Genomic DNA, 15,852 nt, shown 5'->3' on the forward strand with positions numbered 1-15,852 from the left:
GGGATGGCGGAGCGATGGGGGGGGGGGGGGCGCGCTGGGAGGCTGCCTGGAAGGGGGCTGCCTGCACTGTTGGGTAGTTTATGACCAAGTACTGAGCTTCGTGTGGTAGACCGTGTCCTGACTGAAAACCCGAAGGACTTGGGTGTGGGCTTTCTCCACTCTTCTCTTCCGTGACTTTGTTGACTCTCTCTCAGAGGTAGACGCTGTGTCCGTGTAAGCTCTCTGAGGGCAGCCCCTTATAGCCCGTGCCTGGCACACAGTGGGGACCTCAGGTCAGCGCATTTTGTGTGGCTGTCTTGTCCCCTCTCCTACTTCCACATGCGTGATGCCCGACAGAAAACTTCAGCCCCTAGCTGTTTTGTCCGCTGCAGTTCTGTTTTCCCTGGGCTGCGACCTCCCATCCCCAGTTCCACATGCCTGCAGTGAAGCTGTGTTTCCCAGCATCCCGTCCGCACCTCCCCATCACCGAGTCTGTACTGCCTCTGTGATCGGGGTCCATGTTCACGTTCACTCAAGAGCTTGACGAGGAAGCGGTGTCATCCTGGACCCTGTCCTGCCCCTCACGGGAGGGGTCAGGTCTGTCTCTCCTCTGACTCCCCTGCTTTCCCAGCCCCGCTGCTGCTCCCCTGGTTCAGGCCTGGGCCACTGCAGTCAGCTCCCCACCTGGGTCTTGTGCTCTGAGTCAGACGGTCACCTGGGAGCGTATGGGCCCGTAAAATGTTTGGTGGGGTTCATCTGGTATAGAAGTGTGCAGGTTGACATAAAATGGTTTTAGAATTAGATTGTCCGTGAAAAGTCAGATGTTTTGTGGAAAATCAGAAGGCCCAACAGCACACGGTCTGCCTTCTCCCCTGGCAGTAATCACGGGGGCAGGTGGCAGCCACTCCTGTTATACGGGACACGGCCCCCCTCCCTGGCCGTACAGCACCCTGTCGCAGGCCCGGGTGCATCCGAGTGCCCTCACATTTCCATGCCCATTTTCCCGAACTGTATAACCCACCCTGCAGGGCAACCCTTGGCAGCTCCCCAGGCCCACTGACGTGAAGCTTCCACTCGGTCACGTGGCACAACCCTCTGACCTTTGACCTTGCTCACCTTCCTGCCCCTCCTCCTCTTCCCATGACTTTGTGTCTGTCCCTCCATCCCCAGCCTTCCTCGGTCTGACCAACTTCTAGTCTTCCTTCAGGTCTCACGTTAAGCATTGCTTTTTCCAGAAAACTCCAAGACCGTTAAATTCCTTAGACTTAACTATTTTAGCATTTTGGTGTGCTGTGTTCTCATTGCTTTTTCTTGATTTTTTTCCTTTCTTTTCTTTTTTATTTTTTAATAATAGACTTTATGTTTTAGGGCAGTTTTATGTTGATAGGAAATTTGATTTGAAATTACGGAGTTCCCATACACCCCCTCTTCCTTTGTCCACTGACTCCCTTGTTACTAGCATCTTGCATCAGCGTGGCACATCGGCACAGGTGATGAGCCAGTAGGCAGATGTCATTATTAATGGAAGTCCATGGTTTACATTAGGGTTTACTCTTGGTGTCACATGACCTTCTTACGGGTTTTGACAAGTGTACACTGCCATGGACGTCTGGTGCCACATGTCCACCGTCACCCTGTATAACATGGAGTCATTCCCCAGCCCACACACTCACCCGTGCTCCTCCTGGTCATCCTTCCCTCCTCCTCCCGAACCCCCGGCAATCACTGATCTCATCACTGTCCCTGTCGTTTTGCCTTTTCCCAGCCTCCCTTTGATTCTTTCATTTTTCAAAGTTATCCTTACACACCCTTCAGAGAACCAGTGTTTTCAAGGCTCTGTGGGAACCACAGCGGCCCCCCTTTGGCCTTCTTAGACGTAGCCACACTGTTTTGTGGGCTGGGCCTCCACGTGTCCATCTAGAGTGCGCCCAGAGCGTAGACTTACGTGGCCGCCTCCGCGTCTCCCTCCAGAGCATGTCCAGAGTGTAGACTTACGTGGCCGCCTCCGCGGATTTCTCAGCTTGGGGTCAGGCATGGGCTTCCATCAAGAAAGAGGAGGATTTCGCTCTTCCTCACGCCCTCTCCCTTCTGCTTACAGCCGCCTCTCCTCCGTTCCCACCCTCCCTTTTTACTTATATTATGAGTCTGGTTAGATCTGTATTTGAGATGAGCGTTATTACAGCTATGTCAATGCTCTTCACAGCTGAACTCCGTATTATACATAATTAATTTTCCTTTGTTGTATAACCTTTTGTTTTCCCTGAAACTGTTATTGGCTTTTTTCTATGTGTTAATAATGGTAGTCTTCAATTCCTCTCAGAAATATCCGACATTCAATCAGTTTTCCCTTCTGGAAGCAGTCCTTCCTGGAGCCTTCTGAGCCACCCGTCAGGGCACACTGGCCCATGTCTGGGGCCCCCTCTGCCTGTCATCTGCTTTGGGGGTCCCCTGCCTCCTGTGTCACACGACGTTCCCTTTCCTCATTGACCCCTTAATGTGGCTTTTTCAGTCTTCTAGTGCTTTTCTGAAAAAGGGCCCACGGGAGGCAACATTTGAGAACTAGTGTATTTGAAAATGCTTTTCTTCGTAGTTCTGTGTCTGGAGAAAAATTCCAGTCAGAGGTGTTGCCGTGAGAGTGTGTGGACAGGAATCCTGATGGTTCATGGACATCCCCTGTCTCCGCCTAATGCAGTAATTGTCCTCCCCCAGTTGGTCGTCTTTCTAATTATTGAAGAAGCTTGTAGAAGGCAGGCCCTGTGTCTTTCTCGCTATGGTGGTAGCACTTAGAATAGGGTCTGACTTTTCTGTTCAGAACATAAGTCTTTTTTTTTTTTTTAAAGATTTTATTTATTTGACAGACAGAGATCACAAGTAGGCAGTGAGGCAAGCAGAGAGAGAGAGGGAAGCAGGCTCCCTGCTGAGCAGAGAGCCCGATGCGGGGCTCGATCCCAGGACCCTGAGATCATGACCTGAGCGGAAGGCAGAGGCTTAACCCACTGAGCCACCCAGGTACCCCCAGGACACAAGTCTTAAACCAGAAAGCCTTGATGACAGTTTGGGTATTGGGGATGCCAGAGTGGATATTCTCTAGCTATTAGAACCCAGGGACTGCTAAGAATACCTAATTTGCTTTTTGTATAATTTGAATTTATGAATTGGCCAAACATTCGGCTGTTATAACTCTGGCAGGCACATGCCATCCAGGGGCGCAAAGAGGACAGCCTCTGTCCTCTGTGCTCTCCTGATGCTTACAGAGTTATTTTATTTTATTTTAAAGATTTTATTTATTTGAGAGAGAAAGAAGAGAGAAAGCAGGGAGGAGGGGCTGTGGGAGAGGGAGAAGGAGATTCCCGGCTGAGCAGGGAGTCCGACTCGGGGGACATGGGACTCGATCCCAGGACCCTGAGATATGACCTGAGCCAAAGGCAGACATGTAACCAACGGAGCCACCCAGGCGCCCCAGTTCGGGAGTTTTCATCATCCTTGGAGCAGATTAGAAGACATGTCTTCGAAACTCTTTATGGGAGAGGACCTTGAAACCCGCTGAGGTGAGGTGCAGCCCTGCGCTGTCGGACGAGCTCGGGTCTCTCTGTGTCTCGCAGGTGGTCACCATGGGCCTCTTCCGCACCATCGCGCTGTTTTACCTCGGAAGCTTCGACAGCATAGTGCGTCGCTGCATGATGCAGAGAGCAAAATCGGAAATTGCAGACAAAACTGCCTAATCCGTACCCCTGGGGAAAAGACTGTTTCTAAATAACTGAACAGCTTGCTGCTAAAAGGGACCCAGTTTTTTGGCCTACAGACACGTATGTATCGCTTTTGAATATGTGAGATCGGACCAGTGCTCTTCAGAAACCTGGCTGCGGGCGAGGGGAGAGGCGTGCGGCTCGGGTGATGTTATTAACACTATGCAAATACGGAACAGGAGACCCGTGGTTCTCGGGGGCGGGGAGGTGACGACCCTGTGGGAACGGACAGCATGGGAGCAGGGTGAAGACCGTGATTCCAGAATGATCATTTACATGTGTCTATTTATTCTTTTTTTTTCCCCCTCTATCGAGATTAAGTCCAGAAATGTACCTTATGATACATAAGATGCAGCCTTGGGGACTTTTTTTTACCCTTCCACGATAGGCAGTTTATGGGTTTCTGGGTCTTTTTTTTTTTTTTCCCCTTTGGTCTTTTTAACATGTATTTTATTTTATTCAAGAGGAGTTTTACACATTGCTGGCAAGTCTGAGTGCGTGATGATGTCCCTGACTCACTGTCTTCTGGTGGCCACTCGTGGCTTCTCTCTCTCTTTGATCCCATAAAAATTCAGGGGGATGAGAGAGAGCAATGCAGGGGAAGGGCAGGAGAGAGCCCTTTCCAGTAGGAAAAATAGTGATTTCTTGTCTTCTTTAGACTCGAATGCGTAGAGCACTTTTTGTTTTTCATTCACGGGGAAAGGCAGCCTCCTAAAATGTTTTCTGAAGAGAAATAAAATCTTAGAAGCTTAAAAGTTTACAATTTCTTCAACAGTCATGATGACGCGGAGCTCACCCATCCCATTAGTGTCTTGTCGTTCTTCCCGTCTCTCCCTCCTGTTTTCCTGATACTGCTATAATATTTTTATATATAAAAAAAGACTAGTTAAAATTTTTTGACTTGACTTTTTAAATTAACTCATGAATTAATTAAAACAGGTGAAAAAAATTAAAAAGCGTGACATTCTTCTGGTAGCATATATGTAGCTTTTACGAAAGGCTGATGATCGTATATTTACATTTTCCTCATTAAGAGAAAGAAGATAGGACAAGGCCGATTTTGAAGATACTCATTTTTGAAAGAAAATGATCACCCATTCTCTCTGTGACTCCCATTTAATCAGAGAACCTTCTCTCCACACCACGTTAAGGAAGCCCAGTCATCGCTCCCACAACGTAAGCCCTGGAATCCTCTCGGCCCCGTGAATGTTGTTTTCACATCACAGGCTCTGTTGCTCAGTTAGTGGATTTCCACAATAAGTGCCTCTCATGGGTTTTGGCCAACGTTCACTGTATGTGCTCCCTACTTAGGGACAGTCCCCTTCATCATAATGCTACGCCCCCTCCTTCCTGCACACACAGTATGCATATACTGGGCATACAAAAGATAAAAGGCCTAAAAATTACAGCGAACCTTTTTTTGCTCTTGAGTTTTTGAACCTCTTGACTTTAAGATGACTTAATTTTTTTAAAGTAAGACATTTAATGGCTTTAATCCTTGGCATCCTTTTAATGAGGATCTGAGAATGGCATATTTTAACACTGACAAAGATCGAAGAAATTATTTAGTATAGAAGTTGCTTGGAATGACTTCACTGCAGTTTGTGGGGGTGGGTTGATACCATAAGAGTTTCATGAATCTCTCTGTCTTCTGTAGCCATCGTTTGCAAACTACATTAGGTCATATCTCGTAGCCTCTTAAGATAGAGTAATGGCTCTATTTCCCTGATTCGCAGAAAACAGTTACACGTTAATGTCTGGCTATTTCTCACTTTTATTTTTTCTGGTGAATGTTCCTTGTTGGCACCGCCAACGGCTGGTCCAGATGAACATCTAGCCCAAGATGGTGTCTCGTTTGCTCCGAATATTGGACCACAGTTACTCCCGTAGACGTTTTCAAGGTTTCCTCGTAGCCTGTACTGTCATCTCCAGGTGATCTGCTCCCTGAACAAATTTAAGAGCCCCTGTTCTGTGGTGGGAGACCCTTTCCTCAAGCCTGTTGTAGCTCGGGCATGAGAGCAGATTTTGTGGAGATCATATCACCAAGGAATGGGCTTCTTTGTCAGACAAGGTAAAGGGCCAAAGCTCTGTATCCAAAAAGCTTTGAAAACTAAGTTGTTGGGGTTTTTTTCCCCCTCTTTTCCTAAATTTGGTGCCATTATTCATTTGATAGCAAAACCTGACTTGAACTGATGTGTTAGAGTTTTGATTTATCCATGTTATGGACTCTTCATTAATTTTTCCCAAAGAAACAACAATGAGTTTGATTCTAGGTATTGCCCTAGATTCTACGGACACGTTTTGTAATATCCAGCTTGTGCCCCACATCACCTTTTTTCCAAATCTAAAAAATTAAGAATTCTGAAACGCTTCTGGCCCAAACGGTTTGGATAAAGGATTATAGACATTTAGCAGCATCACACAAAGATCTGACTTCATCCAAAAGATGAAAATATTACAAAGGCAAATTCTATTTTTTATCTTTTTTGGCTCAGTTTTTGTACATTTTTTAATACTGACTTGTCTTTTTTTTTTTTTGCTTGCTCAGGGGAATTAAACACACATACACACACACACACACACACACACACACACACAACCCCCTGAGTCAGAGTGTTCAGGAAACTGTTGCCATTTCTTTTTTCTTTTTCTTTTTTTTTTTAAAGGGGTCATTTTTTTCAACACTTTGTACTGTACCCAGAAGTGGGTATGTCTTACCTGTGGCAGGAGGAGTTTGATTACAATTCCGTTGAAGTGTTGGCTTTCTGTTTGTGACCAACTACTGTTTATTGTGTGTGTTGGTTCCGAAGTGGTTGCCTCTGCTGGGCTTGGTTTTACTGTTTTATTATAGTGTATTTGTGAGTATATTTATTTTTTAAAAAATGTTGAATGTCATTCATCCATAGAAATTCCAAAATATGTTCAAGGACCCTCTATAATTGAAAAAGATATAAGATATAACCCCCATTTCTTTTTACAAAAACAAAGTCCAGGAAATTGTTCTTTTCTGTTATTTTTTACAATTTTAATTTTCACAGCTGAAAAGAGAAAAAATGAAAAATACTGTCAATAATGGCCTCTTTGCATTAATACTTACATGTGTTCAGTTAGAAATCTGCTGGTTAAACCATATTATCACTGATTCTTAGAAGTGAACTTTGGGAGTGCATTTCTAATATTTAGATGATAAAAGCATTTTGGAAATAGTAGCTTCAATTCGAAGAATTGTATGTCTTTGTCTTTCTGGAAGAAGGCAATGCCATAATTTTTTTTTACTGAGTTTTATCATCAACAGATTTAATTTTATTACCTCATGTTCTAATTTAAACATGTCTCACTCACATGAGGACACTTTTAAATATTCATAGTTTTTGACATACGATGCTTTGTATCCTTCTCATGTCCTTAGTTCTTAGTAACTCAGCTTTAAAAAGTACACACTAACCATAACCTTCCATACTCTGGACTAAATCTTGTTTAGTTCAGCGCAGTGACGGCAGATTTGATATTTTGAAGAGAAGATAATAGCTATTATATTTTACACTTGCTTGATGGGACAACTCTAAAGACATTTTTAAACTGTAAGAATGCACTTGGCTATTTTGATATATATTAGAACTTGTGTTTGCTACTTTAGATGCTTTTGTGGCAAAATTGTAACCTAATTTTCATATCTTGTATTTCTGAATCACAACAAAAAATAAATGGGGAACAAGCTTTACAGATTTGAAAATGTATTTTCTTTTTTTAGAAATTTGTGTTTAAGAGTCATTTAAGCAAAACACAAATCTCTTTCATAATATTATCCTAACCTTGCCTCCTAAACATTGAAAGGGCTTGATTTTGATCATTTTTTAGGAACTAATATTTTCAGAGTAAGTTACTTGGCATTCAGAGCGCCTATTTCAAATATGTTCTGTGTTTGTGTCACTCAGATATGGGAAACATGAGAAAAAGGTGGTAGAAAAGAAAAGTGGTAGTAAAATTTCTTAATGTAATACATTTCATATAAAAACAAATAGATTTCCCACACTTTAAAGCTGCATATACTAACAATGCAATATTTCTTAGGTTCTGAAGAACACAGAAGACTGATATATAAAATAACACACCTTAATATTCCTGTCTTTAAATGGGAAAATTTGGTTTCCATCGTGGAGAGATTCCTTGGACATCTTGGTTTGCAAACTTGAGCTTTCTCTAAATTTGAGCGTTGTGTATACCATAAGCAGCATATAATATCCCTTCTATAATTTTTGTATTTGGATGTTTAAAAAGGAAGAAAGTATATATTGTGTTCCACTCCTGATTTTATGCCCTCGATTTCCCCTCATTCAGCATATATTTACTGAGCTCGGCATCCAGGCCCCTGGGGCTACTACTCTGCGTAAACCGTTTGTCCCTCCCGGGTGGTGGATACGTTTCTTCTTTCTTCCCTCCCCACTTCTTCATCTCTCTCAAGGTCCTTACAGACTTCCTGGACTTCCTTTCTTCAGCTTGGAACCTCTGAATTTTATGCCACAAATGTTTGAATGTCGGACAGTATTCTAGGCTGGGAAAGCACGAAGGAAAAATACAGTCCCTGGCCTCAAATAACCCTAGCCCATGGCGGTCACTGTGGCGAGCGCATCACATTGAATTCATCTCAATCATATGCTGCCCCTCAAGCGGTACTCTTCCTATCCGCCTTACCCGGAGGCACAGGCACGGAGAGGTTAAGTAACTAGTCCACGGTAGCAACTACTAAGCTATGGAGCCCATATTCAGACCCCTGTCTTCTGCCTATATATACCCTGTCCTAACCCTCTTCCGGTGGCACAAGGGGGCTCTGAGGACTGCGCAGGGAAGTCAGGCATGGTCTCATGGTGGCGGGGGTGGGGGGGGCGTGGGGGGGTCTGAAGATGAAACTTGAGGAATGAGGATGAATTCGCTCTGAGAAGGTTGGGTGCATTTCAGGTAGAAGAGCAGATGTGCAAAGGCAAAAGGCACGAGAGATCTTGGTGTATTCCAGAAAGCACAGAGTTAATACGGCTGCAAGAAGGGAACACATAAGGAAGGGGGGGGCGCCCGGGGGGTAGATTTGCACCAGATCAAGCCATGTAGAGGAGTTGCAATGTTAGCCTCCGAAGAACTTTGGGCAGAAATATAAAATGGCCAGATTTGAGTTTTAAAAAGTTCATGGTGCCCCTTGAAATTCAGGGGTTGCTGAGCCCTGAAGTAAACCATTGTCGTTAGTTTGGAAGATCCCATATTAGACACATATTATTATGGGTTGAGTTGTGCACCCTCAAAAGATGTCATCAATGTCTTAATGCCTGGTGCCCGTAAATGTGATCTTACTTGGACATCGGGTCTTTACAAATATCACTGAGTTAAGATGAGGTTATTCAGTTCCTAATCCAGTATGGTTGGCAACCTTACAAGAAGAGAACCCAGAGAGACACGGAGAAGGCCAAGTAACAACAGAGGCAGATCAGAGTCAGGCAGGTACATGCCCAGGCCCCCCAAGGACTGCCAGACACCACCAGAAGCTAGGAAGGGTGAGGAAGGATCCCTCCCCAGAGCCCTCAGAGGGGGCCTGGCCCAGCCGACGCCTTGATTTTAGACTTCACACCTCCTGAACTGCGGGGAAATAAATTTGTTTCAAGCCACCCAGCTTGTGGTACTTTGTTATGGCGGCCCTAGGAGATAAACACAGTCACCTCGGTTTCTCTAAACATGTTCATCAGTAAGTAATAACCGGGAGACACTGCTCTGTGCCAAATCACATACGAAAATAAAAGTCATTGCACAAAAGAATGTCAATTCCTTGCCTATTTCCCCTTCATACAATGGTGTTATCCCGTTGTTTGGGTCTGTGACTGCAGTTTTGATCCAATGAGGGCAGTAGCCATTTGAAAAATGTAACTCCCTGCACTTATTTCATTTCACTTTAAATGCCAAGTCATGGATTTGAAGGGAAAAGAATTGCCAGGAGTCTATTTCCTGCCCTTGCCTTTGTGAACCAGAAGGAAACAGGATTTGCCTGCCATCAAACTCACATAACAGAATAATTCACCTGCAGTTTTTGCCTAGCAGCAAAGGTCGTTGCTTAATTATTCCAAACATTTTTTTGAGGTTTAGGGCCCACCATACATGAGTTAAGCAGGTTTGTCAGTTAAACCAAGGCCTGTTGGTTTAGATTTGGTGAAAGTGTTTCCTTGTGATGACAAGGATGGTTTGAGAGCACATAGGGGACAAATCATTTGCAATCAGTCCTATAGCAGAAGACAGGCTCTGGGGCATTAATTCACTGCGAACAGTGTTACTGTTAGTACCAAATGCTAATTGGAATTAGTATTATTGTATTATCCTATAATAATGACCAACAATAGATGCAACCCATCTGAACGACCGTGACACTATTTAGTGTCAAGAGTTCATAATATCTAAGCTATGTAAATTATATCGCAATAAAGCTGGAAATGATAATTTAGAAGACATTTGAAACTGGAAATTAGTGTTTTGCATTGCTTGTCTGGGAGATGTTTTTTAAGCAGTTCCTTTTTATGCAGTTATGTGAACTCTTTGTTCTTACCCTCTCTGGTCAGTTCATTTCCTTTATGGATTTATTTCCACTTTAGTTTGTCTAAATGGCTTGGGGTCGTGTTTTATATTTTTAACTCACCTTTTCTATTAGTTGTCAGTTCCCTCTCAGTTAATGAATGGGGTTTTTGTATCCCTGTTTTAAATAAAAAGTTTAATAGTAAGACTTACTACATGCCTATATATAAAACATGTATGCCCAGATTAGAATAATGTCCTTTTTGAATTTCATAACCCTTGGAAGTGTTTCTATTCGTGATGGACGAAGAGAACTTTCTGCATGATACTGTTAAACAGCAACCAGTAGGTGGCGAAAATTGGCAATAAAAAGCATTTTGTTTGGCTGACGGAGAATAAAGGAAAACACAGGCCTTTCAGGCTCTTGATACAATCTCCCTTCCTTGCATCTTGTTCTTTCACTCTCTGGTGCTACCCTGCTCCTACAGTCCAGCCAGGCGAAGCTGCCAGCGGGGTAGTCCATTGGCTCTGGAAGGTGGAAGGCGTCTTGGAAGGTCTCTGGCACAGATCTGGGATTCAAACCCAGGACTCCTGGCTCTGGTCAGGTCTCCCTCCACTCCCTCCCCAATACCCAGAGACAGTTACTCCACACACTCTCTACAATACCTGCCCTCACACTTGAGGGTGTAAGCTAATAACCCAATCTGAATGGAGGGATGGTTTCACTCTTCAAATATGAAGAGAATCCAGAACATTCCTGGGGAATATATAATCTTAGTCAAGGACTGCAGCGTAGCCCTGTCCTGAGAACGGCTGGTGGTGGCCAAGATGCCCACCCCCGAAGGGGTAAGTCTGAGAAAATCTGTCAAGTGAGGCTCTCTGGGAGCAAAGGAGAGGAAAAAAAAATAAGGAGGCTTTTCTTTCTCTGGGAATGGGTAATCCCATTTCCTTCTGGGGACCCCTTTGCAGAAGTACAATCTCTTTTCCAGCTCTGTCCTCTCATTTCCTCACTCACATGCTGGGTCACAGAAGCATGAAGGTTTTCAATTCCTCTTAAGTAATTTTGGAGGCCTAAGACAAGCTTCTGAGAAGATCCTTAAACTATGATGCTGAGGCATTAGTATAGGTTTCTACTCTTTCTGTGAGAACATACACCCCAGGTCATTCTACACCCAGTGTTCATCTCCAGGCCAGACCCTGAGCACCACCCCTCCCCTCCCACTCCACCCCCCAGTGCCATGTCCCGGCCGTCAAAAAGCGGGAAGGAGCATCTTCCTTCATTCCTTCTTGCTGGGATAAGAAGTTTGTACGAGGCACCCATCCCTACTTGCAAGAGGTTGGCACATTGTTTGGTTGCCTATCATAAATGGGATGGAAATAATTTATGCTTATTTTGCTCAAGAGTACATGCTTTGATTTTAGACTAGGAACGAGACAAAATAAAGATGGTGTTGGAACACGTTTGTACGCGTTGCCACGCTCATTTGTCACGTTTCTGTGAGCACTCTAGCCCAGCATCCCTATCTATCTGTATTTGAGCCCTATCAGGTAAGCTGATGGGCTTTTAGTAAACATTTGTTTTCTTGGCGCTTTATTTGCCAAAGACTTTCTGAGATGATTAAAAAAAAAAAAGTTAAACAAGCACAACTTGTTTGCCCTCTTGTGCTTTTCTCCTAGGGGCTGTGCAGGCTGATGAATGAAAAGACTGTGTGCTTGTGTGTGTAATATATTTATGTGTGTGATAGTGTGTGTGTGTACACGGGCGCGTTCAGATAACTTGAGAAGCTGCAGCCATCTGGCACTGGCTGCTAGGCGACCCCACAGGCCTTGGGAAACCCACCCACCCGGTGTTAGGACCCTTTTCAGGGCAGGAGAGTTACGGTAGCCTCCGGCAGCGTCCAGCCCCAACCTAGTGCCAGTCCTGTCAGGGGCGGAGGCAAAACGTTTACTTAGCCATCTTAGAGCCCTTGACGTCCTCAACTCGCCCCTCACTGGCCCGCTGAGGGCTGTCTGGCCTTGGTCACGGATGGTGTCCCCGGGGTGTGTGTTCCGCCTGCACACCTAGGAAGCAACTTGAAAGTAAATACCACGCTCTCCCTGGCCTCTCTCCGCGGGAGGGCCACGCTGAGGTCCCCCTGCTCGGGGTCAGTGTGGGCCTGGTCTCCTCCCTGGCAGCTGCCAGGAGCCGGCAACACGGTGTGTACACGTACACACACGCGCGCGCGCGCACACACGCGGGCACACTCGGTTAAAGGGGTCGAAGCGATCCCCGGCGCGCGCCCGCGCGCGCGCGCACACACACACACACACACACACACACACACACACACACACAGACACACACACACACACAGACACACTGGATTACAAGGGTCGAAGCGATTCCTGGCGGTTGCGCCTTTGGCGCACTACCCGGCAGCCGCCCTGCCGGCCGCGTGCAGTCCCCCGGGCGCCCCCGACCCCTCGCGGGCCCCTGAGAGAGCGCCGGGCCCGCTGCAGGCCCGAGGAGGCCCCTCGCACACCCACCGCGCCGCGGCCGCGCGGGAGGCCTGCGCCGCCCGCGCCACCCACCGGCCGGGCCCGGCGGGCGGGCGGCCGGGCGGAGCGGAGCGGGCCGGGCGGGCGGGGGCGTCCCGGGCGCGCCCTCCCCGGCCGCGGGCCCTGCGCGCCATGTGTCCTCGGCGGGGCGCGCCGCTCCGGGCCCGGCCGCGGCTCCTTTAACCCGGGAAGGGGAGCGGGGCGGAGGGGCGGCGGGGCGGCTCCGAGGAGGGCTCTTTCTTTCTTCTTTTTTTGAATGAACCGTGTGACGTACGTACAGGAAACCAGTCGGTTAGAGAGAATGAAGTAAGAGGCCAGCCCCCACCCCCCCCCGCCCCGCGCCCGCCCCCTTCCTCCCCGCCCCCTCCCCCGCCCGCCGCGCTCCCGCCCGCCGCTCTCGGTTTCCCCGCCGAGCCGCCGCCGCCGCCGCCGCCGCTGCCAGCGAAGGTGCCGGGCGCCGGGCCCTCCCCGCCGGCGCGGCCGTCATCGCCCGGAGCGGGTGCGCGGCGGGAGCGCGGAGGGGGCGGCCGCCGCCAGCGCCGCCGCGCAGGAGCAGGAGGAGGAGAAAGGGTGCGCAGCCCGGAGGCGGGGTGCGCCGGTGGGGTGCAGCGGAAGAGGGGGTCCAGGGGGGAGAACTTCGTAGCAGTCATCCTTTTTAGGAAAAGAGGGAAAAAATAAAACCCTCCCCCACCACCTCCTTCTCCCCACCCCTCGCCGCACCACACACAGCGCGGGCTTCTCGCGCTCGGCACCGGCGGGCCGGGCGCGTCCTGCCTTCGTTTATCAAGCAGCTTTTCGGAAAATGCATTTGCCGTTCGGAGTTTAATCAGAAGAGGATTCCTGCCCCCGTGCCCGGCTCGTCCGGCGGCCCCCGGTCCCTGTCTGTCTCCCGTGGAGGAGTGAAGCGGTCCCGCGGATAGAGATCCATGTCTGTGCCCGCGCGTGTGTGTGCGTGTGTAAATTGCCGAGAGGGGGAAAATCACAGGACTTCTGCAAATACGGGACTGAAAATTGTAATTCATCTGCCGCCGCCGCTGCCTTTTTTTCCTCGTGCTCTTGAGATCTCCGGTTGGGATTCCTACGGATTGACATTTCTGTGACGGAGAAGTCTGGGAATCAAACTGGAAATTCTCCTAATTTTTTACCCTCCTTTCCCCAACTCCTGATTCATTTGGAAGTTTCAAAGCAGCTATAACTGGAGAGTTCTGACGATTGATGGAATCTTTGCCTTATGCATTTGTTTTGTTTTCACAAAAAAGGAAACTTGACAGAAGATCATGCTGTCCTTAAAAAATACAAGTAAGTTCTTTGCACAGGAAATTGGTTTAATGTAACTTTCAATGGAAACAATTAAGATTTTAACTTTAAGTGCATTCGAGTAAGTTTAATTTCCAGGCAGTTTAATACATTCTTTTTAGCTGTGTTTCTTGTAGTGTGTATGCCCTGCGTTCTTTCACCCAGTGTATAAAGGAAAATGCACCTGATTTTGACTTAGTTTTCTTTTTGACCTTTCAGCATCGCAGAGGAAGTAGACTGATATTAACAATAATTAATAATAATGTGCCTCATGAAATAAAGATCCGAAAGGAATTTCAGTAAAAATTTCCTGCATCTCATGCCAAGAGGGAAACACCAGAATCAAGTGTTCCGCGTGACTGAAGACACCCCCTCATCCAAGAATGCGAAGCACATCCAATAAAATAGCTGGATTATAACTATTCTTTCTTTCGGGGCCGTGGGGCGGGAGCAGGGGCGAGAGGTGCTGCTGGTACCCGGCTGCTTTTCCTCGGGGGAAGGATGGCGCACGCTGGGAGAACAGGGTATGATAACCGGGAGATCGTGATGAAGTACATCCACTATAAGCTGTCGCAGAGGGGCTACGAGTGGGATGCCGGAGACGCGGGCGCCGCGCCCCCGGGGGCCGCCCCCGCGCCGGGCATCTTCTCCTCCCAGCCCGGGCGCACCCCCGCGCCCGCCAGGACCTCGCCGCCCCCGCCCCCCGCCGCCCTTGCCGCCGCTGCCGCCGCCGCGGGCCCTGCGCTCAGCCCCGTGCCACCTGTGGTCCACCTGACCCTGCGCCAGGCCGGCGATGACTTCTCCCGTCGCTACCGCCGCGACTTCGCGGAGATGTCCAGCCAGCTGCACCTGACACCCTTCACCGCGAGGGGACGCTTTGCCACGGTGGTGGAGGAGCTCTTCAGGGATGGGGTGAACTGGGGGAGGATTGTGGCCTTCTTTGAGTTCGGTGGGGTCATGTGTGTGGAGAGCGTCAACCGGGAGATGTCGCCCCTGGTGGACAACATCGCCCTATGGATGACTGAGTACCTGAACCGGCACTTGCACACCTGGATCCAGGACAACGGAGGCTGGGTAGGTGCATGTCTGGTTGAGTGTGAGTCTGGACTGGACGTTTCCAGTCTGAGGCTGAGAATCCGTGGTTGGAGTGTGGGTGGGCTCGTGGGCCAAGGGCTGGCTGATGAGCCAGGGAAATAAAATCAAGGTGCCTGCTTCCCTCACCCTACCCCCGCCCCCCGTGAAGGTCCCACTGCCAGACCTATTGTTGATGATTCCTTCTGGCCAAAAGTGTTTTCCTTGCTTGCCAGCCGTGGAGGGTTAAAGATTCAGCATTTGCTATCCAGTGGGATCTCAGGATAAATGGTATCCTTTCAGGGTTTCTTGGACTGGGGGGGGGGGTCCAGAGATCCTCCCCCCACCCCTAACCGCCCCCCGACAACTCATGAGCTAGACTCCAGGTTGGGTTGGCAATCCGCGTGTTAGACAAGTTCCGCTGAGGATTTCTTACTTGTACTACAATTTGGGAACTACCCAGTTAGAAGAACAGACTCCACCAGAGGACCAAGGGCATGCCTTTTCTGACTCACTTGGTAAGATCTACCCTAAGAGGAAATCCAGTGTAGCCCGCTTTCCCTGGATAACCTAGATGTGTTTGTAAAGAGGTAAGTTGACTTTTGGACAGTGCACAAACTCCATCCTGTGGCGTGTGCCACATGGTTCCCAGTGGGCGTGATTGAGTGTCTTGAAGAAC

At 48.1% G+C, this 15,852-nt stretch overlaps 2 protein-coding genes across 2 annotated transcripts in view; both read left to right on the top strand.

The window, feature by feature from the left end:
- The window catches only part of KDSR (3-ketodihydrosphingosine reductase), a 36,729-nt gene extending 32,062 nt beyond the window's left edge, over nucleotides 1–4,667 (top strand). Inside the window, exon 10 of the mRNA XM_080821250.1 lies at nucleotides 3,582–4,667. Within this exon, the coding sequence (XP_080677376.1) occupies nucleotides 3,582–3,701 (120 nt within the window). The 3' untranslated portion in view covers nucleotides 3,702–4,667. The remainder of the gene's footprint in view (nucleotides 1–3,581) is intronic.
- An 8,685-nt stretch (nucleotides 4,668–13,352) lies between these two features.
- BCL2 (BCL2 apoptosis regulator) overlaps nucleotides 13,353–15,852 on the top strand; it is a 166,042-nt gene continuing 163,542 nt past the window's right edge. The window contains exons 1-2 of the mRNA XM_080821733.1: nucleotides 13,353–14,105; nucleotides 14,322–15,176. Of these exons, the coding sequence (XP_080677859.1) occupies nucleotides 14,604–15,176 (573 nt within the window). The 5' untranslated portion in view covers nucleotides 13,353–14,105; nucleotides 14,322–14,603. The remainder of the gene's footprint in view (nucleotides 14,106–14,321; nucleotides 15,177–15,852) is intronic.

The sequence above is a fragment of the Martes martes genome (assembly GCF_963455335.1).
Source record: "Martes martes genome assembly, chromosome: 13".
NCBI classification, from domain to species: Eukaryota; Metazoa; Chordata; class Mammalia; order Carnivora; family Mustelidae; genus Martes; species Martes martes.